We start from the raw sequence: 25,600 nt of genomic DNA on the forward strand, positions 1-25,600 counted from the left end.
AGAGATGTCTAAATAAAACGTATCACCGCAAAATCTTGCATACTTTAAACAAGAACAGATTTTCTCAAAAGTGCGTAGTGATCTTCAGCTTCAAAACTCTAGTGATGGCAAAATAGAAGTAAACACTATGTCAAAAACTCATATACCAAGGAGGCACACATGACAGAATTCCTTTATTTACTCAGAAAGGAGATAAAATTAATTTTAACACAGTATCTGCATTTACAGTTCATGGTCCTTAAAAGGAAAACTAAAAATCTATTTGGATCACGAGACTTTATACAAATATAAATTGTTTTAAATAAACTTGAGTTTATATCTTTTATTTATTTATCGAAATAATAAGACAATATGAGTGATCAAATGCACCGGAGAAAATAAGAATACAATTATCTGCTGGTCTAAGATCAATGTTCTGTTTACTGGTATGACGGCGGTTTCTGAAAAGAAAAGAAAATTCCGTGTAAACAATTGTCGGAATAGTAAATACAAACCCAAAAATGTAGGTTATTTGTATGAAAAAGATTTTTTTATACTTGTCAAAGGTATTTGAAGCTATATTTGTAGTATTTGGATCTGTACGTAGTTCGGTGGTCTGAAAAAATTGGGACGTCCATCCTAATATCATTTTTTTTTTCAGAGAACCGAGCTATAGATCTGCAGCTAAGGTATTCGCCAATAATCTGGAAGATACTTTGACCCTCCTTCCTTTTTTTGATCTAATGTAATATTTCTTCTCCTTTTTTATGCCCTCGTACTCGAAGATTCAGGGGCATATAAGTTTCGGTCTGTCTAGCTGTCTGTTTGTCTGCAAAAATGTTAACCTTGGCCACAGCTTTTGAACGGTTGGGCTAGGGCTTTCACATTGCACATTTGTAGGTCTTGTGACAAGACCTTCTTTGGATACCAATATTTTTACCTCTTTATCTTGACCTTGGAGTTTGACTTACTTATGAAAGAAAATACCAGAATTAAACCTTCGCCATAACTTTTGATTGATGCTAAGACTAATGCTTTCATTTCACAGATGTAGTCATTGTGACAAGGCATTCTTTGATTATCAATATTTTCGACCTCTTGACCTTGGGGTTTAACCTGCTTTTGGAAAAACTTTACTAAACTTTAACCTTGGTCATAACTTTTGAACAGTTGATGCTAGGGCTTTCATATTTCACCTGTATAGTCCTTATGACAAGACCTTTCTTTGACTACCAATATTTTCTACCTCATGACCTTGGAGTTTGACCTGCAGTTAAAAAAACTCAACCTTAGCCATGAGATGTCATGCGGGAGTATCAGTATTTAACAAACACATCTTGATTTTTTTTCTTTTTGTCTTGTCAAGCTTTATGTCGCCAAACTGCATGGGAAACATTTATTCGGCAAAGAGCCTGGCCCCACCCCTTCCCCGTTGACTTTCAAGTTTGTTACTACAACTTTGAGCCCAACAAAAACTTGAAAAAAAGAAACTCATGAACACACCACATACACCTATTAAGAATACCAAATTAATTTTAAAAATAAATAATTGCACAAACGAAACAGATAGACTAAGAATCCTGCATTGGAATAAATTCAGTTTTAAATATGTTGATGTCTGAATACCAAAATAGATTTATGTCACATATCAAATATCAAGTAAATGTACATTTGTAAACTTCTATTAAAATGTATTCGATTTCCTTATTTCATGTACTCAAGTTTCTGAATTCACCCTTAATTAAGGGTTTTAGAAATATAGCACAGACAGCATAAGACTATATCAAAGTGATCTTGACCTATGAAAAACGATTATGATACATCTTTAGGACATGGGCAACAATATACTTAATTTGAGTCCATTTCAACAAAGCCTCGGAATTTGTAAAAAATGATCTGGAACAAACAGACAGACAGAAAACCCTGCCAAAATAAATCATCCGTTGGGGGATGTAAAATACATTTAAAAAGTTATGTGAAGAAGAGAAACTCTATATTGGAACAAGTATCAATAGTGTTCTGAAAAAAGAATACAGACCTGATCTAAAGCCATAGTGGATAAATAAGGAGGCGGGGGATCATTTTGATGATACAGAGGGCGTCTAGGTTGTGCGACGGCCCCTCCGTATGCGGGGAAATCAAAACGTGTATATTCCCTCCTGTTTTGTCTTCGTCTTTGCAGTGCTATTATACAAATCAATATCAGGAACAGGGCCACCACGACACCAAACCAGAACCCTGGTATAAGATAATAAAAAGTCCATCAGAAGGAGGGTTTATAACATTTAACAGGTAACTTTTAATCTTTTAGCATCCTTTGGTGACAATACTTACACCATAGGTGGTACAGATTGGAATCACAACATCTTTTTCCTCCATGACAGCACTGTTGATCTGAAATGCAATGTAACTTTTACTAAGATAGCAAACGTTTGTTCATGGTTTGAATGGTTTTAGTTTATAATGGATATATAGAAACATTGTTATCAAGATTATTTAAATTTCAATTTTCATAAAATAATATCTTATAGAAAACTTACCGGGACAAACAATATGTGGTCTGCACTTTGAAGCCTGAAATAGATTAAAGATCACGGTATTTGTAAAAGTTTCTAACTGTATATAAAATTCATTAAATATACAACATCCATATCATCCACCTTTATATAGTTCTCCGCATAGATTTTAGCTCACCAAAGGCAACTGATATGTGTGGTTCTCGTAAATATCATTAACATTGTAAAATGGTTAGTTGTTTAAATCAGTCAGATTGGCAGAGACATAAGATTTTGAGAGGAATCAAACTAGGCCTAAGATACAAACATAGCAAACCTGAAGAGGGTCTCAGCCAGCCACACATACATAAATAGCTAGCCTGGAGAAGAGTCTCAACCAGCCACACATACATAAATAGCTAGCCTGGAGAAGAGTCTCAACCAGCCACACATACATAAATAGCTAGCCTGGAGAAGAGTCTCAGCCAGCCACACATACATAAATAGCTAGCCTGGAGAAGAGTCTCAACCAGCTACACATACATAAATAGCTAGCCTGGACAAGGGTCTCAGCCACTAACACATACATAAATATCTATAGACTTGAGAGGGGTCTTAGCAAGCTACACATATACATAAATAGCTAGGCTGGAGAGAGATCCCAGCCAGCTACACATACATAAATAGCTAGCCTGGAGAGGGATATTAGCCGGTAACACAGACATAAATAGCTAGCCTGGAGAGGGATATTAACCAGTAACACAGACATAAATAGCTAGCCTGGAGAGGGATATTAGCCGGTAACACAGACATAAATAGATAGCCATGTGATGAATCAAACTAGGTCGGAGCCAGTCACACATACATAAATAGCTAATCATATCAAATAAGAAAGACTAAGTTCAAAATTAAGCTCTGAACTTTTAATCATTTTAAGACATTAAAACAATGAAAGGAAACAACGTAAATCTGATTTACAATTTGAAAAATATATCTAAGTTTAACAGAGAGCTCCTTGTCAAACGAATTCATGTGATTTGACAATGAAAAGAGAAAAAAATACATATTAACGGTCATTTCTCTAAACCTCTGTTTCATTGTCACATGTGTAAACATACTCATTTAAGAAAATCATTTTCTTACTGTAAATCACTTAACTTTGTGGAATCAAATTATCATAATTTAAGGAAAAAATATTGGCTTGTGGGGATTTAATTCTGTGGTTGAGGAAGTGTTGTGTTGTTCAATATTTCAAATTTAACATTTCGTGGAGGACATGAATTAGAAGGTCTCTTCATACCACGAAATAACGACGAGTAACCCCTATGAAAATTAATAATTTCACAGTGTTTGCAAAATATACTACAATCAAACTCGGTTATAACGAAGTCACTGGGACCTGTGAAATTACTTCGCTATATCCGTAATTCGTTATATCCGTATAAGAATTTCGTTAAGTTTATATAGCTGGGGATCTAAGAAAAATTCGCTATATCCGTGAATGTGCTTTATCCGTGTTCGTACTAAACGAGTTTTACTGTAGTTTGGAATAGGTGCAAAACTGTTTATCAATAAGCAAAATTAAGCAAATATTTTGTTCCTGTGTTCTATTCTCTTCATATGAACGCTGCCCCTTCCATTGTGATTTGTGGGGCCGCCTAAAAAATGAATACGAGTATATTTTTGTGTATTCTGAAATTTTCCAACCATCATTCGACCATGTACGTTTTTGAAGGACTTCTTTTTGAAACCATTCAAATAATCTCTGTTTTTTCTCGACATCTCGTTCATGGGAACAATCAACTGTTATCCGAATACATGTAGTTACAATAGTTAAAACACACGTATACATTTTCTCCGTGAGGAAACAAGCCTCTCTGAAGTCTTTTTTTTTTCAAATGAACATTTGGAATATGATGATATACTCAGAGTGTACTATTTCCCACGTGAACACATGACAAATTTACTTTTGCACACAGATGCAAATTTGCTCATGAGTATATCTACACATGAGTAAATTAAACAGTGTAGTGAAAAATAATTAAAAGTTCTCTATTATATACTAAATAAATTTCCTATGGTACACATTTTTACATCTGTAGTTAAATAATTCATAATATAAATGCTACCTGTACAACAGATTTATCCTTTCCTCGTCCTTTACCATACTTAGTTTGGGAGATCGTTGTTCATAGATGAAATTATATCATATATCAGAAGTTTATGATACAGTTCAAAATTATTAATGACGATTTTTATTGGTGTTATAATCATTATATAATGAGAAAACAAATTGCAAACTTAATTACAGATCCCAAGTGAAATTAAATTATTGGTACTAGAATCTAAATCCAAACCGTGTCTACGATGTCGCTATAAAAAGTGTTCCTGTTGTACCTTGATTTATCTGCCCATTTGATGAGCTCTAATTTTTCCGTGTTAGCCGATATAGATTAGAGTTTTATTAGTCACCCCTAACGGTGAAATCGGAGGGGGATATAGATTTCCTCCGCGTCTCTCTGTCCGACATTCTGGAGAACCTATTTAAGATAATTCATTAAAGTTCACTCAGCAAGCTAATGCACGACTTGGACTGTCGCATTGAAGCCTATGTACTAGTAGACTCACAAAGTATCAAAAGAATGCTCGCAAATTCCGATTTTCGCGATTTAGAGTCTACAAGTCATTTCGAGATATAAAGTACTCACATAAAATAAGGAATCTACAGAATATAGTAGCCTATTTTTACCAAAATATTCCAATAAATTCCCAATGTTCTTAAACTGTCGGAAAATTTAATGAATGGCATGACCTACTATTGATATAAATTGTGTCTTAGTGTAGATTTTTATTATCTAGTAGCAGTAAACACATTTACAATATTAGTCGTTTTACTGTAAATTTTATATAACCTAATAAACTAAAAATTTACAGTATGAAGCTATGTTGGTTTGCATAATCCGCAAGAATTCTTTATAGCATGTTTTGTAGAAAATCTATGACATTTAAGAAAAAACAAACACATTTTTTTTGTAAAAGCTCACAAGATAATAATTTAAAAACAAGGAAAATATGAAAAATGTAATATTACTAATGTAAAACTAGCAAGAAAATGTTATGAAAACCAAAAAAAAAAAAAATTACGATTACGGTACTTTCAACACTGAAAGCTAAACCTCTTAATATCGGTATATATATTGTGTATAACTTAAGTATGTTTCTCTAGTGGTATATTTTAATCATTATTCAATCAAGCTTTTACATATGTTTCATTTTCAAGACGATGACTTTTCAATGGTCACCAATAAAAAGTCATACATAATCATTTGCCTTGTTTGAGCTAAGGTTATAATGCATAAAGTAAAATATCCTATCCTATACCTCTGTTTAAATAAAATAAGAAAGTGAAGACGACGAAGAGTGATCGATCTCAAGAAACCTACAAACAATACAGATCTGTGAACAGGGCATAAACCTACAAACAATACAGATCTGTGAACAGGGCATAAACCTACAAACAATACAAATCTGTGAACAGGGCATAAACCTACAAACAATACAAATCTGTGAACAGGGCATAAACCTACAAACAATACAAATCTGTGAATAGAGCATAAAACAAGTATCAGGTGCCAAGGAGGAGTGAGCATTCACTGTTGACCAATCACATCTGCCGTGAGGCCTATGTTTTGATCAGGTATACTCCGTAGTGAAATTAGTTATTTAAAAAAGACCTAACAATTGGTATGAAACACGTCAGCCAAAATAAGACCTAATGATAGGTTATACTTGCTATTTACGTCATTATAAGGACCATACAATTTACGAAATACTGACTTTAAACGAGATTGTTTAAATCCCTGTAACATCAACTTTTCTTTCAGTCGCCTGCCTCGGTTTAAAAATTGATCGTACTTAGGGCATGCTCTTGAGTATCGAATAAGTTGAAGTCATCTCATCAGTCATATAATTTAGTTGTTAGTTGGCCCTTATTGTCGATAGCCAGTAAAACATCCAAATATGAAACATGTGACAGATTCTGTGGTACCTGTTACTTCAAGTTCAATGGGATATATTGAGTTGACATATGGATGGAAGTAACTATTGTAAATTGATAAAACGTCGTCAATATATCTGAATGTTGAAGGCGGCAGTAGACTGAGCGATAGGGTACTTATTAAATGTATACTGTAACTGCAATGCATATGTATAAATGTGTCCATCATTTGGAGTAGAAAGTAGCTTAGTAACATTTTTATTCAAGCTAGCTTTACAAAAATATCTATATCTGTCATATTTTTTAATTATATATGCTAAAAAAAGATAACCTACCTGTACTAGCTTTATTTGGTAATGCAAATCAAATAGAAATAAAATATACAGACATAAGAAATGCTCCATTTTTGGTATATTTAACAACAATCATAATTTATATAGGCGAGTACAATGTATCCTGTCACATGCATACATAAGAAAGACCCTTTTTATAAGTCAGTTTAGAGCAACTGCATTCAACATGAACAAAGGCCGTGTGTATCTGATATGATTATTAAAGTAACATACATACTAATTTGAAAGCGATTCAAAACAGTGGCTAGTTTAAAGCACCCAAACCTTTTAACTTTGGAAGGAAAAACAGACTAAATCCATGAGAAATTAATTCTTTTAAAATAATACTTAAATGTGCATGTCTTGGTCTTATACATCTTTTTAGCAAAAGCGTTCAACTTTTTCCCCAAGTAAAGAAAATGTGCCTTTCGATGCTTTAACATTTTATATAAGAATCCTTAGATGACAGCTGTGTTCACAAAATATTGGCGTGATTATATAAGACCATTGTTTCGACCGTGTGTATGATTTATCAAACTTCCTCTCGACTTCAATAATTATTGCTGATGATGTCTGATTGTGTGCTGTAAGGATTCTAGATTTCTCTATAAATATTCCTGTAATAATACATTCTTTTACACGTTATGATGCCATAAAGCCCAGCTCCAAACATCAAGCATCCAGCTAATATTATCGCCCAAAACCCTGGAAATAAAAAAAAAATGATGGTGTTTCTATCAAAAGGCCCAAGGGCCAAGACGGTCACCTAAGTATAATGTAACACTATAAAGGATCCAATAATTGAATATGAAATAAAACAATATACGATGATAAATGAAGCTGTGTTGCCCAAAAAACAAGAGAAAAAGGATGAACAGAGATGAGCAAAATAATAAACTTAGTGCTCAGTGGTTGATCTATTTACTGCACTTGCCCCCATTTGTCACTATCCCTATGTGGGATAAAAAAAACAATCGTTCTTGAGCAATATTAGTAGACCCATCACATTCCCTCTCACATTGGCCTCTCTTAGTCTTTGAATATATTTCATGTACAAAGAGAAGGTAGTTTTGTCCCATTTTAGTCATCTATTATTTAAAAGTCTACCTGACCATTGAAAACTATGAAAGAACTTTTTTATATTAAATATTATAAAAAAAAATTGTATACTTATGTTATTCAATTGCCTTAAATTACACTATTAAGAGTGATTAATTATCATATGTGAATAGCAAAAGGGAATAACTTCTCTCAGTAGAATACAGATTAATAAATAGACCAAATGATGCAGAATTTAGAAAAAATAGATTTGCTTAATACAACTTTATATTCTAGTACTCTGCTTGCCTCCTAGATGTCCTGGAGCAGAGAAAAAGATTTGCTAAGAAATAATGCATTTTCACTACAGATTCAACATAGCCCCACCCCAACACCAGAGCACTTGACCCGGTAGCCAAGAATTTCTCAATTTTTGATGAAGCACCCTTGCTCGATCATCATATAGTATGTTTGCTAAATACCAATGGGCATAGGAGAATCATTTACAAAGAAATAACGCATTTTTGATATATGCTCAAAAGAGCCCCACTCTAACACAAAAATCCCTGACCCAGGTGTCATGAATTTCAAACTTTTTGAAAAGCATCCTTGGTCATCATGACCATGCGATTAGTTTGTCTGTTGAATACCCAGGACCAGAGCAGAAATTTTTCCAAGAAATAATGCATTTTCAATGTATAGTCATTTTCACTATATATTCAACAAACCCCACCTCCTAAAACCCTGACCTTGGGGTCACAAATTTCACAATTTTGCAAGAGGCATCCTTGCTTAACATAACCATTCACTTAGTTTATCTGCTGAATACTCAAAAACAGAGAAGATTTTCAAAGCATTAATACACTTTCACTATATAATCAATAGAGCCCAGACCTGACACTAGAACATCTGACTCAGGGGCTATGAAATTCATAATTTTCAAAAGGCACCCTTCCTCACCATACCCATGCACTTGGTTTGTTTGTTTAAATCTCAGTAGCAGAGAAGATTTCAAAGAAATAACGCACTTTCACTTTAAAATCATTAACCCCCTCCCCTCGAACCTCTGACCCCGGGGTCACAAATTTCACAATTTTGGAAGAAGCACTCCTGATCATCATAACAGTACACATTGTTAATCTGCTTAATACACAGAAGCAGAAAAGAGCATTTTCAAAGAATTGATACATTTTCACTATATAATCCATAGACCCCACCCTAACACCGAAGCCTCTTACCCAGAGGCCATCAAATTCATAATTTTTGAAGAGGCATCCTCGCTCAATGTAACTATGTGCTTCATTTATCTGAAAAATACCCAGGGGCAGAGAATGTTTTCGTAGAAATAATGGACTTTCACTATATAATCAATAGAGCCCTTTCCCGCAGAACCCGTGACCCTGGGGCCACAAATTTTAAAATTTTGGCAGAAGCACTTGTTCATCATAACCAGTAGCAGAGAAGAGGATTTTCAAAGAATTAATACATTTTCACTTTACAATCAATAGAACCCATCCTAACAACAGAACCCCTGACCCTGGGGCCCAGAAATTCACAAGTTTTGAAGAGACACCCTTATACAATATACTTGGTTTATTTGCTTACTACACAGGATAAGGAAAAAAAGAAGATTTTTAAAGAAATAATGCACTTTTACTATATAATCAATAGACCCCCTCCCGCAGAACTCCTTCACCCTGGGGGCACAAATTTCACAATTTTGGAGAGGCACATTTGATTATCATTACCATGCACTTTACTTATCTGCTTTGTATACAATGGAAAGAAGATTTTTCAAAGAATTAATGAATTTCACTATATGATCATTAAAGCCCCACCCTAACTCCAGAACCCCTGACCCAGGGATTATATTTCACTATTTTGATAGAGGACTCAATGCTTAATATAATCATACCAACATTTTGATTGCTTGATGTCCAGGAGTAAATAAGAATATTTAAAAGATAATACTAATTTTGATGTTTTATCACCACCCTAAGGCCCTAGTTTGGCAGGGACTATGAAATTCATAATTTTTGTTCCTCTTTACTCATAGATGTTCTATGCCAAAATTGGTTGAAATTGGCTCAGTGGTTCCAGAAAAGAAGCTGAAAATGTTCAAATGTTAACGCACGATTGACGAAACACGACGAAAACAGATTGCAATGGGTCACCTGAGTGAGTCAAGTGACTTAATAAGTGACTGCCAAGACTGAAAAATAGATGCATGAATATGAAATTATCAAAGTCTTTTCAAATTTTGTTTGAAATAAGATTTCCACAATGATAAACATGTGTTTATACTTACACCACTGTTCATACGTACGATATGTAGAATAATGCTTACAGCATTCTGTTCCTCTATTACAGCAGTGAGAATCTAAAAAATTAAAATGTTCTTTCTCTGAACAAACGGCGGAAATATTAAGAACTCTAAAAAGATAACAATACAATTTTTTTAATTAAAAAATTTTATTCTACCCTTCACACATATACGTATTGGTTTGTAAACGAAATGCGAAGATAAGAACCAGCACCCATGCTCAAAAGTAGAACTAAGCATTACAAACTCAGAGCAGAACAAGCAAGAGTCCCTGAGTCGGAACTGGGATTAGGTGCCATGGAGGAGTAAGCATTTCTTTTCGACCGGTCACACTTGCTTGAGCTCCTTGTCATGATCGGGCCTACGGAGAAAACGCAGATAATTCAATATGAAAATATTGATCTAACAATTTGTACGAAAAACGTCATACAATATTCCACATAACGACAGATTGTATTTGTAAACACGGTTATTGTATCAATCATAGAATTTGTGAAACGTTGACTTTAAACAAGATTGTTGATACACTTGTACCATTAAGTTATTTGTCAATAGCCTGCCCTGGTTCGTATGTAGAACATGCGCTTGCGTATCAATTGAACTGCATGGGTGACATATACCCCATATGCAGATGATAATGGTATTGAATATATTGTTTCAAACACAAGGGAAGTTGAGGATTGAAAATATGAAGTCATCACGATTATCATAAAGTTTAATTGTTTTGCCATCAATGTCTTTCTCAAGTAAAATATCCAAATATAAAACAGGTGTTGAGAGTGTACTAGTACTTCAAATTCAATGGGATATTTCAAATCAATTTATAAATTTACTTAATACTTAAGGCCCCAACAAGAGACTTCTTCTCATGTAGAAGCTACTCAATAAATTCCGCTTCATGAGAAAAAAAAAACAGGTCTGCTAGTAAAGGGGAACAATTATTACATTTGGGAATTTCAACAGAAATGTTGGAAGACTTGGTCCCGCTAGATCCCGCTATGTTTCTTTAGTGGTTTGTGAGGATTTTAAACATATTCTGGAATCTGAATAGATATGGTAATTCTAAATAAATTTGGTTGTTGGGAATATTAAGAATATTTAAAACTGACATATGATTTTGAAGAATCTTTTCTTTAGAAAAGGTATATGAGTTTAAGTTCCTCTTTAATGCAGTTGTGATAATGAGCCTTACAAAGACTCTGTTGTTACCTACTTCTTCAGCTGGAGCCAGTAAATATTGATCATGTTATCTATCTAATTCTTTAGTTACTTATGAATTACTGAATATAGATATATGGTTTTCATATTGCCTCTTTCATACAAAGTTTTAAGGATATCCGATCCTCACCTAGGAAGGATAACTCTTAAATTTATTATTTTATCAAAAAAAAAGTCTCAAAAATGAAGCTTGAAATTGGAATTTTTTTGTGCAACAATTTTCATTTTATGCTTCTCAATAGGTTCTTTGGAGTCTTAGAAAGTGTCTTATAAAAAGTTGACTTTTGTACCCCATAAATGACAAAAATAAATTCATTTTTATTGAAATTGAATTTCCTTTAATCTAGCATTAGATACCAATGCTTATTTGCATGATATGAAATTACACATGATATGTGATGTCTAGCAATGATAGCACAAGCTTTTTACACTATGTATTATATAACAATTGACGTAAATAGAGGAACTAAAATACTATATATGCATAAAAAAATGAAATTTTCTCAGATGTCTGGATACCTATATTTTTTTAATCTAAAATATATTTGTTGATCAATTTCAATTAGAAAGTGCATTGCTGGTGTTTTTATTCGCATTTCCTGAAAACATATTTGAGATTTAATAATTCCCCTATATAATATGATTAACTATAATGATGAACTTTGAAGAAATACCATGGGTAAGTTCATGTTACTCTATGAAATCAGACATTTTTGTGAGCATTTTCAATTATTTTCATAACCTGAACAGAACTACCTTAAATCCATTTTATCCATTCTGACAAAGTGTGAAGGTCTTCTTTATATTTGACCTATCATCTGGCATAATCTTCGGCAGTATTCATAGTGTTATGAAATTTTGTCGCCAAGTGAAAGATTAGGGCTCTCTAAATTTTTTATTATTTTTTTTTAAATCATTAATTTAAGATCCTCATTATTATTAATTACCGTATTTTTACGTCACCAGTAGGACTATAGTTGAAGGGTGAAGAAGAACATGAACACGTAGGAGGATTATGTAACAGATGTTCGATATCTGGGTGTAGATCTTAATCCTGTTTATATTCCATATTTACCTTTATTAATAACTGCTTCTTTTGCCATGTCACACATTTGATCATATTAGCAATGACTCCTATGTTTTGAAAGGTGTAAATTTATAGAATAATGAAACTAGAGATTTAAAATGGATACCTTGGTATGGAGATTAGTACAGTAATCAAACTAAGCTAGCCATGTACATGTGTATAGTAAGTAATTCTTTATTAAAGCGGCTTTTACTATTCACATAATGGAAAAGTAACCCCCCCCCCCCTAAAATTCAAAAGTTCTTATGAAGCAGAATTTATTCAAAAATATTAAGATGAAAAGATAACTGTTGCTGTGGCCTTCAATTCATCATTTACATATATCTTTCTTTTTGATTAAATTTACAATAGATATGTCATTCATTTGTCGACTGATATATCAGTGAACCCGAAATGAAATACACCACAAAGCTTACCACATTTTGGAAGTATTAATGATAATAAATGTTTATTGCCAACTTACAACTAAACTGATCGACAAACTGGTTGACTTTAGGTTTTTCATCGTCAACTTTCCCTTTTTATCTGGTAATATTCTAATTTCACTTGCAGATGCGTTTATGTCTTCGAATTAAAGGTTAGCAAGAGCAATTTATAAACCGAGGCAGTCTACTGATAAATAACTTAGTGTTACAAATACAGGACTTTCAGCAATCAGGTTTAAATTTCACAAGTTAAATTCTATGGTCGTTGTCCGTTGGGTCGTATTTTGACTGACACGATTCATTTTGATCAAACCTCTGGTTTCTGAGATTGATAACTATATTCGTTTTCTTCATCTTTCTCATTACGTATTTATAAATATACACTAAAATCGAAAATGTGTCATGATAAATTTTTAAAAATATTTACTTGTATATATTCAAACACGATAAAAAAAATAGATAAACTCATATGGAACGCCACAGCTGCCTGAAGGTCATTTTCATTTTATATCAGGTGGTATAACCTTTATGTGAAGTCATTATATATAGTGGTAAAATCATTATATTCAATGAAAACTTTATTATATGCAGTGGTTTTATCTTTATATACAGTGATAAAATCATTATATACAGTGATAAAATCATTATATTCATTGATAACTTTATTATATGCAGTGGTTTTATCATTATATTCAGTGGCAATGTCCTTATATATAGTGGTTAAATAATGTAATGAAGTGATAATATCGATATATTATGTTGTAAAATCATTATATGCAGTGGTTTTTCCATTTTATACATTACTGAAATCTTTCTGTGATGTGATAAATTCAATATATACAGTACAAACATAATTTGTGTGATAAAGCAATCATTACATTGTATGAAACCCGCTGCATGTGAAGTGCCAAGTTAATTTCATTCAGTGCGACACCTTTACATGAAGTGAAAAATCGATTATGTGCAGTACTAACATCATTATATTATATAGTAAAATTATTGTATATATTCCTAAAATCATACTTTGCAGTGGTAACATCTTTATATGAGGTGGTTAATTTGTTATATGATGTTGTTAATTTGTTATATGATGTGGTCAATTCTTTATATGCATTAGTCGTTTCATGTAATGCAGTGGTAACTTCTTTATCATCATCTAAACTGGTCCTCTTGCAAAAACATTTTTTTTAAAATGCGCGGAGTTCCAGTTTAAAGAGTGTTTGAAAATAGGAAACCCGGGCCGTGGCAAATTAAAAGCCGGGACTATTCGAGATTTTTCTAATTTCTGATTTAAAATTTTCAGACTCTTTTTTTAGGCTAATGTGTTTTCGCTGTAAAAATTGTATTTAAATTCTTGGTATTTTAGATTTTCTTGACGATTTTTGGTTTCAATTAAAATTGGTAGGCAGTTTCAATTTTCTGATTTAATATTTTATCTATTGTGCTATAAGTACTTAGTATTTTAGTTTTTTTTTTTTTTTTTTTTTTTTTTTTTTTTTTTTTTTTTTGGCGATTGTTGATTTCCATGTTGGTAAAATGGGTAGACTGGGTTGGCGATATTTTATGTGTGTGTGTTTTTTTTTGACATATTTGATAAAAATCTAATAAACTTAAAAATTATTCCGATGTTAAACACTGTATTTTAACTAAAAAAAATATTTCTTTTTGATAGTTATTTCTTTATTTGAAAATGCTATTTTTATGCAAAATACACATTTTCATTAAAAAAAAGGATTATTAAACCAGATCCGATCATCCGGGAAGAACCTGGTGCAAAACACCATAAATCATTTCTAATTTCATAATATGCAAATGTGCACTGGTGTACATGTATCTATATGCTAGTAGATGGAAGGAAACTGGATTACGTTAAATTTGTAATTTGTTTAATACTTTTTTCTGGGGGGAGATGTAAATTACTAATATCAACTATTTATAAGACTGTTTCTAAGACTTCAGAAAACCTTAAATCACATTGAAATGCTTAAAATAAAAATTGCCGCATGAAAACATTTCATTTTCAAGTTTCATCTTTGCCGTCGCCAACGTGGCACGGTGATTAGAGTGTCTGCTCTAAGAGACGAGGAATAAGGAGTCAATCCTTACGTCACGGGTTCGAATCCGACAGTGGGACGTTGAGACCGATCCTTCGTAAGAGACCGCATAAAGCCATAAACCGAGGTCCCGTGCCACAGTAGGTGTTGGCACGAAAAAAATCCCTCACTGCTCAATGGCCGTAAGTGCCGAGTATAGGACAGAATTTGCAGCTCTCCACTGGCAAATTGTGGCATCTCCATATGAGTGAAAAATTCTCGAGAGGGACGTTAAACAGCAAACAAACAACCAAATTAAAATCATTTTAGCCTTTTTGAATAAAATGATAAAATTAAGAGTTATCCTTCAAGGCTGAGGATCGGATATCCTTAAACCAAGCAACTCACGCGTGATTAAAGTTTGACACAAGGCTTTGCATTAATAGTCCTATAATTACATGCATATGTGATAATTCTTTAATTAATTTATATTTTATCAAATGACATGAAGATAATGAACAAGTATATCGGATTTTTTATGTTTGACTTCCGGGAGATCAAATCCGATTTTAATGAACCATTGGCGTCGAAAGGAAATTGATAGTTGGGTGGCTAACTGAAATAGAAAAAAAAATCAAACCTGAAAAAAACTTGACAAGCAAAAAAAAAAAAAAAGGAAAATTGTTCTTTCTCCAAACCCGAAAATCCTATTTCGGGGGTGTGGGTGGGTGGGGGTGGGGGGTTTGGTCGAACATCTTTCAGTACCAAATTCTTTTAAACACTACCAATTACCTTTCTTTCACTACAATGAATCGTGCCTGTAGAAAGTGGGGAGGGGGGTGGGAGGCTAGACCTACGCCCGAATTTTCAATGCCTATATTATGTCTACCTTTGTAAAAAAAAAAAAAAAAGGGGGGGGGGGCAATAGCGCCCCCCCCCCCCCCGGTTCCGACGCCTATGTGAACCGGTTTTTCTTAAACGTGTCATTTCACTCAAAAAATGCCTTTCAAAGAATGAATAATTTTTAACATCAGAATAATTTAAAAGTTTATTAGCTTTCTGTCAAATATGGTAAAAAAAACAAACAAACAAAAAAACAAACAAACAAACAAAAAACAACAAACAAACAAAACACGTAAAATGTCTACTTGATTGCCTAACCGATTTACCAACCTGACGGGCGGATTCAGAGAGGGCTTATGGGAACCCCCCCCCCCCTTGTGTCCAAAATATACATAAGATTTAATAAATCAATTGTTTTTTGGTTTGGCTGTGGGCTACCTACCCTGACCAAAAACTTATCGGGCCCCCCTTTTCAAGATTCCTGAATCCACCACTGAACTTGGAAATCAACAATCGCCAAGAAAATCTGAATTACTAAGTATTTTAAAATTAAATGCAATTTTTACAGCGAATACACATTAACCTATAAAAATGAGTCTTAAAATTTCAGCACAGTTGATAAAATCAGGAAGCTGTATAACAGAATCAGAAATTAGAAAAATCTCGAATAGCCCCGGCTTTTAATTTGCCACGGCCCGGGTTTCCTATTTTCAAACACTCTTTAAACTGGAACTCCGCGCATTTTTTTTTAAAAAAAGGACCAGTTTAGATGATGATAAAGAAGTTACCACTGCACTAATGCATATAAAGATTTGACCACATCATATAACAAATTAACAACATCATATAATTAATTAACCACCTCATATAAAGATGTTACCACTGCAAAGTATGATTTAAGGAATATATATATAATTTAACTATAATATGTTAGACGGTGTGACCGTTGGTGAGGGCGGAGCCATCAAGTGAACATTTCAGATTTCTACATTTTATTGTGTAATTAAAAATCAGTGTTAAAATCAAATTGTAATTAGTGTCAGAAAATCATAACAAAGACCTCAGTCCTTTTTATAAAAAAAAGCTTTAAGTTCTCCTACCTCAAATATTTTTCATTTCAAATAAAGAAATTTAAGGGTATTTGGTTTTATAAATCTGGAAAACTTTTACTAAGATATTTCATCATGAATTGCCTAGCCAGAGCACTCAAAATCAAATAGCATAACGGGGAAAGAGTGTACACTGGACCAGTCAAGGATTCAACCGACCAAGGCCCAAGAACTCTTAAACGTTAACTCTTTCACCTATGTATCTGTCCAACAATTAATACGTGAACTTGCATGAGCATCATTTCTTTATCTTTCACGACTTAATTTAAAAACCTCAATCCAGAAACATCAAGTCATTTAATTCTCATCTTTTACTTCCAATGTATGGTCATGACATTAAATGCAAATAAAAACAATTGTCGGGGACTACATCAGAAGTCGAACTTGGGACCCAAACTACAGTAAGATGATCTAACTCCTGGGTTATCAAGACACTTGGAAACTGATCATCTGACCAACACTAGGGCTGTGTATCGTGAGGGCTAAAAGTATCAGCATCGCAAAATTTCTGAGAATTATTTTCTTAGTTTTTATGGAAAAAATGTAGAATAAATTTAACGTTTCTGAATTTTTTAAAAAACTTATCTGATTCGAATAGTCTTTATTGCTTTCTAAAACTAACATAAAAGCAAGGTAAAAATCTTTTCTTTTTAATATCTGGAAAAACAAATTTAACACAATAAAAGGTTTTTTTTCCAGATATTAAATTGTTTATGCGAAAACTATTAGAATTTTAAAACCAAAACTTGTGAATAATAGGGTACATTTCTGGGAAGTATCGAATTGAATATGTATCGTTGTATCAAACACCCCCCCCCCTTCTACATCAGTAATTGATGTTTTGTGACATCCCTATCCACCACATAATTAATAAAAAGGATCATATATGGAAGCTTAAAAAAAAATTTTTAGTTCTAATCAACAACATTGACCTCTAAGTCTTTACATGGATTACCATGGGTAATGTCAAATGAAGATTCTGTATTTGCGTTTTTTTTTAACCAAAAGAACATTAAACTTTATTAATATACATGTCATGTGTTTTGCAGTCCCTAATGCATTGTTTAACTTAGTTTTTATCATATGATTTTGGACTTTATACACTTTCATAATCCACCATAGGTTCCAACTGGCTGAATAAATTTTCTGTTCTATATTTTTAAAAGTACTTTTTAAAATAAAAATTAGAAATCATTTTATTTTATCCCGGCGTTGAAGCGTATCCACATGTATAAATGGAACATGTGTTTGATGTGGTAGATTGAGCTTCAGACATGTCCAAAGATTTTTCTTTTGATGATGAGCTTCACAAAACTGAAATTTGACACTTAATTAAATGGTAAAACTTTTGAGAAAAAAAATCACAACAAAAAAATGAGACACAGGCCTCCACCTGCAAACATATAGGAACAATCAGGTAATTAAAACAAGAATGAATGAATAAATAATAAAAATAAAATTTAAAAGAATTAAATTGCATACCCCTTCCCCCCTTCTTGAGTTCATACCAGAATTCAGTAAAGCTTTTCATGCAATATTTTACCACTAAAACATTTTTTTAAATGTATTATTCAAGAGGAAAATCATACTATGTCACAAAAATCTTATATTTCTAGTTTGTGTATTGAAAATAATCCTGAAAACATTCGTAATTAATAAATTTTATTAACAAATAAAGTAGAGTTGTGTCTTTTCCGTAAAGTCTGGTGAAAGGGGCCACAGAAAGATCCTCCCCTCCATAGTGCGTAGTACGCAGTCTAGACAGTGACGTCATTGGAATTCGTTGAAATGAGTTTTTTTGTTTCACCAAAAACTTAGTAAGTTTATTAAAAGTTGAATAAATCTTCCTTTAAAAACAGAGTACGCATATGAAATATCAATTATTACAGGTTGTTAAAAATTCAACAGTTTCCGCTGATTCAGCCAATGAATGACGTCACATGTCAGGTCTATGACGATCGATTGCTAGTTGAAAACGAAAGTAACAAAGATGTGTACTATAAGGGTGTTTTTGATTATTAGAATTGATAAAACTTCATTAAGGCAGGATTGGAATTAAAATTACGATTCTCCAGCATCTCGTTTATGCGGGAATTTGTCGCGAGATTCAAGATGGAAAAGACTATGGACGCCATATTGGCGACAAGGTTCTCAGTTCCATAGGTATTGTAACAAAAATATAGTTTACAATAGAATTCAATATATTTTACATACATACGTGTTACCTATAGGGAGAGCTTCGCTCTCACGGGCCCTTCGGGCCCGTGAGAGGGCTCCGCCCTCTATAATATAATGATGTTAGTACTGCACATAATAGATTTTTCACTTCATGTAAAGGTGTCGCACTGAATGAAATTAACTTGGCACTTCACATGCAGCGGGTTTCATACAATGTAATGATTGCTTTATTACACAAATTATGTTTGTACTGTATATATTGAATTCATCACATCACAGAAAGATATCAGCAATGTATGAAATGGAAAAACCACTGCATATAATGATTTTACAACATAATGTATCGATATTATCACTTCATTACATTATTTAACCAATACATATAATGACATTGCCACTGAATATAATGATAAAACCACTGCATACAATAAAGTTATCAATGAAAATAATGATTTTATCACTGTATATAATGATAAAACAACTGCATATAATAAAGTTTTCAATGAATATAATGATTTTATCACTGTATATAATGATAAAACCACTGCATATTATAAAGTTTTCATTGAATGTAATGATTTTACCACTTTATATAATGACTTCACCACTTCACATAAAGGTTATACCACCTCATATAATATGAAAATGACCTTCAGGCAGCTATGGCGTTCCATAAACTCAGCATTATTTGAGTTATACATGTGTGCGTGATTTGGAGACCAGGTTTTCCAATATTTGGGAATTCCATCCATAATTCATTTTGTTCTATTTTGTTAGCCAATCAACGACGTTTATCAATTAACAATTTTCATCTTCATTCATACGTTGATTCGATATATCCAACAAAATTGTATATAAGAGACACCACAGAGTCTGACATATCTGTTTAACATTTGGATGTTTTACTAAAAAAGGAAATTAATGGCAAACGGCAACTTTATGATAAACACCATGACTTCAACTCTTACATCGTCAACTTCTCTCATTTATGTAGCAATGCACACTTATCATAGCTGCATATGATGTTTATGGCTCGGTTGATTCGATATCAAGAGCATGTTCTACCTATGATAATTTCTAAATTCTAATTTCGAGGCAGCTACTGTAAAAGTAACTTGATGTTACAAGGGTATCAGCAATCTCCTTTAAAGTCAACTTATCCAAATGTTATTTTCGATATGTTGACCTTGTTTGTAAATACATGTACAATCTGTTATTAGATCGAATGTTGACTGACATTTTTAATATTAATTAATAGGGTCATCTGTAAAAAAAAATGTTTGTTTGCCCCTCTCCTGACTCAGGATAAAAAACTGAGTCGGTAGGCCATTTTTTCGTACTAATTTGTCTACGAATTACTCTTGTTTATACAATTAAGACAAAGTGATCAGGATGGTTTTGATTGGTCAACAGGGAATGATTACTCCTCCATGATCCCCTCCTGAACTGAACTGAACTGAATTTATTGATCTCTTCACAATTTTACAATTGTATAGCGAGATATAAATGTAAACTACAATGATGAAAAATAAAAACACATATATGGCATGCGTGAGTATGAGGATAGACAAATAGTACAATTATAGGTTTAGGTCTTTACTAGTTTGGGGAGCACGTTTTAGTAATTTTTTTTATAAATATACACAGTTTTCTTAAAAATGGCTGTTTATCTGAATTCATTATTTCTCTAAATGTAATTGTATTTTTGAATCGTAATTGTTTTTGTGTTAAACATTTATTTCTTTCACGTGTCATTGCCGTGCAATTTAATATGTAATGGAATTCATCTCCTATTTCATTTAATTGACATTTCTTACATAGTCTAATCTCTCTTGGTTCATTTAACCAACGTCCAGTTTCAATTGGCAAATAATGATTACAAGTACGGAATTTGCAGAAATTTATGGCTTCTTTTCGTGATAGAATTTCTAAATATTTTTCAAATTTTAGTTCGTCTTTGTATATTCTATAATTTAGGGTCTTTGATAAATTTTGAACATCCGAATTCCATTTTTGTTTAAATTGATCTATTAAAGTTAGTTTTACTTTCGCTCTTAACCAATTTGGATTGAAGGCTTGACTGTTCCATATATTTGAAAGTCCACAATCGTTTAAGATATTTAAGACATTATTTATCCAAGCAATCTTCTTAGTCTTTTGATTTACGGTATCACTTAATTTAAACAGCAGACTTGATATTTTTGTTTCTTTTCCAAGTTTAAGTTTACACCAATAGGAAATAATACGCGTTTGTATTTCAATGGACATGGGATGTCGACCGAGTTCACCATACACCATACAGTCCGGAGTAGATTGTTTAAGGTTAAGAAGTAATTTACAAAATTTTAGATGTACTCTGTCTACAATTGCATTGTTCGAAAATCCCCATACTTCACATCCGTACAACAATATAGGCTGAACAATTTTATCGAACAGGTCTAACTGACATCGTATTGATAGATTATGTAAGCGGCCTTTCAAATATTGCTTTATTTGCTTTGTCAACTTGTTTCTGCTTTGCTTCCTTGAAAGAACCTGACGTACTAAATAAAATACCCAAATAATTAATTTCATTTACAACTTCAATCAGCTGTTCGCCGTATTTAAACTCAGGCTTTTCTTTTTTCTTTCCTTTACTTATTATCAAAACTTTTGTTTTGTTAATATTAATCTTCAAATTCCATTTTCTGCAATATTTTTCAAAACAATTAATTTTTGCTTGTAAGTGCTCGGCAGATTCAGCTATCAATACGGTGTCATCGGCATATAATAGTGCAAATAATGTCAAATACACATTTAAATGTTGTTCAAACATAACAGATATAGTAGGTAAACCAATTGACATATTTTGTTGGAAAAAATTCTGCAGGTCATTTAGATAAATTGAAAATAAAAAAGATGACAAGTTTTCACCTTGTCTGAAACCATTTTCACAATTAAAAAAATCAGTAACGTTATTATCATAGACTATCCTTGATTTGATTTGATTATACATATTCGTAATAACATTGTACATATTTCCATTAATATTGTTTGCACACAATTTAAACCAAAGAGCTTTTCGCCATACATTATCAAATGCTTTCTCGAAGTCTATGAAAGCACAAAAAAGTTTTTTCTTATTTAGTTTCAATAATTCTGATATAATATGTATGGAAAATATATGATCAACAGTTGAATATTGTTTTCTAAAACCAGTTTGATTTTCCTGCAATATTTCATATTCGTTTGAAAAATCGTTTAATCTATCATTTAATATGGATGTAAAAAGTCCTTGATGTTTCCAGGAGTTTTTGCAAAGATCTCAATTCTTAATGTTCAATTGAGCATTGAGAATAAATGTTCATTACCCTCACATTTTATTCTACTCTTAAAATTCAAGAGCTTCAGGGGGGGGGGGGGGGGTTCGCCCCCTGGACCTACACAATGACTTCGCTCTGTAAAAATAATAAGTCATTTTGTACCCTGCCCATTGAACCTATGTCATACAAATGCAAGATGTAAATTATTTATATCTATAAATAAACACAAGTAATCAACATTTATATATGGAAAAAACCCTTTTCTTTAAGGGAACATTAAAAATATAAATTTTGCAGCACATGTTATTCATCAATAAAATAAATGTATGTTTCTCACTTAAAAATCTATATACATTTTTTTTTCTAGCACAACGATGCTAAGTTTTGGCATGTTTTATCATATTTACTAGCTATATAATTTTCTTCAATGTAAGTATAATTACATTTTTTAGTGTTGTCAAATCGGACGATTTTTAGTAACTAATTAATCGCTTAATTTCCGATCGAGTACCCGGTTACTCGCATGACTTTTCTTTAGACCTCTAAACATCCTTCTCGCGGTAAATATTGAATAGTAACTTTAGACAAAACGAATCGTGAACAGGACGAAAATACGGACCCCCGGAAACACAAAAAGGTGGGATCAGGTGCTGCCGAGTAACCCGAGTTAATCGATTTTCACATCGTTCGACGAATAACCGGGTATTCGTGAACAACACCATTTTTTTTGTTTGCAAAATTAATAGATATATTGAATTAATTTAAAATTCATTAAGTTACAAGCTATTAAAAATATGAGAAATTTTGGTGAAAGTTTGATTTTTTTTTCATCATGAACAGAAACTGACATTTTTACGAAGAAAAATTAATTAAATAAGACAGGTTAATTAGTTAGGTCTTTGAAAGAAATTTGCAATTTTAATAATAATACTCACCCTCCGGACAGACCTTAGACTTACAGTGCTTGTGTCCCTATAAATGAATTCAGTATGAAGTCTTACAAGTTATAACCATGATGCAAATGAAGAAAAATCGTGCACAGTATACGTGTTTATATCAAATTCCTTAATTCTTAAAATTATTTTTTCAAAGTTTGTACAGAGAAAATCATAAGATTTACAAGGAAGACTTTATGTTGTGAATTCCTCCAAGACATACGTCAATGAAGATCAATTGACCTTTTCCCAAAAAAATCATTCGACTATTGTTTGTCTCAAGTTTTTCTGTGTATTTTTTTTTCATGTAAGAATTTATGAATCTGACTTAAACCTTGAGTCAGTTACATAATTCTTTTATGAAGAAATACCCGAGAATTAATAATGTTTTCCATTTTCGAATTTATTACGTATTTTTGTGAAAAGGAATCTCAAAATTGATTTGTGCTTTAGATTAAAATAAGATTAAGTTAGATATTATTTGTAAAATAATCTTCAAAAATCTAAAATAAGTCAATAAATTGTATCATTTCCAAACAAAACTGAAACCATTTCTTCCGTCTCTGATTAGAGTTATTGACCGACCAATATAACTTTGTTTTTAAATTCTAAAGTTTTATCTTTTTTCTTACCTCAGATGAGATTATAGCAGCACAAAAAGTAATGAAAACAAAGATAAATATTCGATCATCCATTCTTCACTTCACATTATCATGATTTTCAATCTCATGTAAATGAACGCTTAACTATTCATATAAACCAGGAAATTGCCAAGCAAATGAATTTTATAAGGGGGAAACATATTATCAATATATAAATAGAAAGACATAAGCACTTGTTTGGTATTTCCGTTTTCATTTCCTTAAAGTATTCCCAAGTGCTCTTTACATACTAGTAGATACACATCAAAGAATAAGACTGAAAAACAGATGAGAAATACTATCTGATTGAGGTACACTTAACTTTATCCCTGATGTACATTAAGGAAATTATTCCTAAAGAATAGCCATGATTACATGCACTCATTTAAATTTTCCATATGCACAAATTTTGGCATGTTAGTATGTGAGTATTTTTGATCCTAGTGCAAAATACATCTAGTCAGACTAAGTGCAAATAAATTTCCTTGAGTGTTTTAGCCACATGTACGCATACCAAAATTTTCATCCTAAATTGTCTAAAAAAAACAACTTTGCAGTCTTTCCATAAAACTTGCATCATGTTCTATATTGATTAGGTAAGAGCAGTCACCTTCTATGTCAATTCAAATATTGTTTTAAGTAGCATTTTCTTAAGTTTACACATAAAAGTATGGCGATCTAAACGTTGCATTATTATACATTTTTGTTATTCTTATTCAAAGATTCATCATTTTTATTCTATAACACATCATTCCTATTTGATAAAATGTCATTCCTATTCGGTAAGTTATCATTTCTATTTAAAAAAAAAGATTCCTATTCGTTAATTCGTCATTTCAATTCGATAAATTGTTATTCCTTCTGGAAGAAATGTGATTCCTATTCCACATTATATCAATCATATTCGAAAACATGACATTGTGTTTCCTATTCGATTATATGCCATTCATATTCGAGAACATGTGATTCCTATTCGATAATTTTGTCATTCTTATTCGATAATTTTGCCATTCGATAATAATGTGATTTATAAGCAATACACTTGTTATTCCTATTCGAAAACATATCATTCCTATTTGAAAACATACGATTTTTATTCAGATCATTTAATTATCGAATAAGAATGACAAAATTATCGAATAGGAATAACAAAATTATCGAAAAGGAATCACATGTTTTCGAATAGGAATAACAAGTTATCGAATGATAAATTATCGAATAGAAATCACATTTTTTCGGAAAAGAATGGCAACTTATCGAATAGGAATCGCACTTTATCGAATAGGAATGATGTGTTTTAGAATAAGAATAACAAAATTTTGAATAGGAATAACAAAAAAGTATAATAATGCAACATTTTACACGCCATATATGAGTAACTGGAGTAAAATTTACATCTAAGATTTATTGGGCGCATGTGAAGGGAAGTTTAGTGAAATGTACACACTGGACCTCTGTAGAGGATACACTAGAAGTCACAGCGGTCTATATTGTAATCTGCATGCTGCAAACGATTATAAATATAAAACAGTATCTGCATGAAGTGCAGAATAGGACTAATTGCTTTGCACCACGGGAGATCCTAATGCGGAGTCATATAGAGAATGATGTGATAATTGGTATGAACAGCATGGAGGAAATATTTAGCTTTCATTGGATTTATAT

The 25,600-nt window shown here is 32.2% G+C and overlaps 1 protein-coding gene across 1 annotated transcript; it reads right to left on the reverse strand.

The window, feature by feature from the left end:
* Positions 1-143: 143 nt before the first annotated feature.
* LOC133178333 (WW domain binding protein 1-like) lies at positions 144-24,015 on the reverse strand. The gene is made up of 8 exons (XM_061313066.1): positions 23,927-24,015; positions 23,295-23,331; positions 10,150-10,221; positions 6,807-7,508; positions 2,520-2,553; positions 2,314-2,373; positions 2,018-2,217; positions 144-440 (listed from the first exon to the last, which is right to left on the reverse strand). Exons 4-8 carry the CDS (start codon positions 6,873-6,875, stop codon positions 420-422), a joined length of 384 nt encoding a protein of 127 aa, XP_061169050.1. The 5' UTR covers positions 6,876-7,508; positions 10,150-10,221; positions 23,295-23,331; positions 23,927-24,015; the 3' UTR covers positions 144-419.
* Between the last annotated feature and the right edge of the window lie 1,585 nt (positions 24,016-25,600).

This window comes from Saccostrea echinata, unplaced genomic scaffold (assembly GCF_033153115.1).
Source record: "Saccostrea echinata isolate AGI-Se365-2 ecotype Australia unplaced genomic scaffold, CSIRO_AGI_Sech_v1 ptg000002l, whole genome shotgun sequence".
Lineage (NCBI taxonomy): Eukaryota > Metazoa > Mollusca > Bivalvia > Ostreida > Ostreidae > Saccostrea > Saccostrea echinata.

What these genes read in the sequence shown, in the direction of transcription:
- LOC133178333 (XM_061313066.1), bottom strand. Translation starts at nt 6,875, where the DNA reads ATGGAGCATTTCTTATGTCTGTATATTTTATTTCTATTTGATTTGCAT. An exon ending in CAATCTGTACCACCTATGGT is followed by an intron (nt 2,218 to 2,313) that starts GTAAGTATTGTC and finishes ATCTTATACCAG; the next exon opens with GGTTCTGGTTTGGTGTCGTG. An exon ending in CCACTATGGCTTTAGATCAG is followed by an intron (nt 441 to 2,017) that starts GTCTGTATTCTT and finishes TTTTCTTTTCAG; the next exon opens with AAACCGCCGTCATACCAGTA.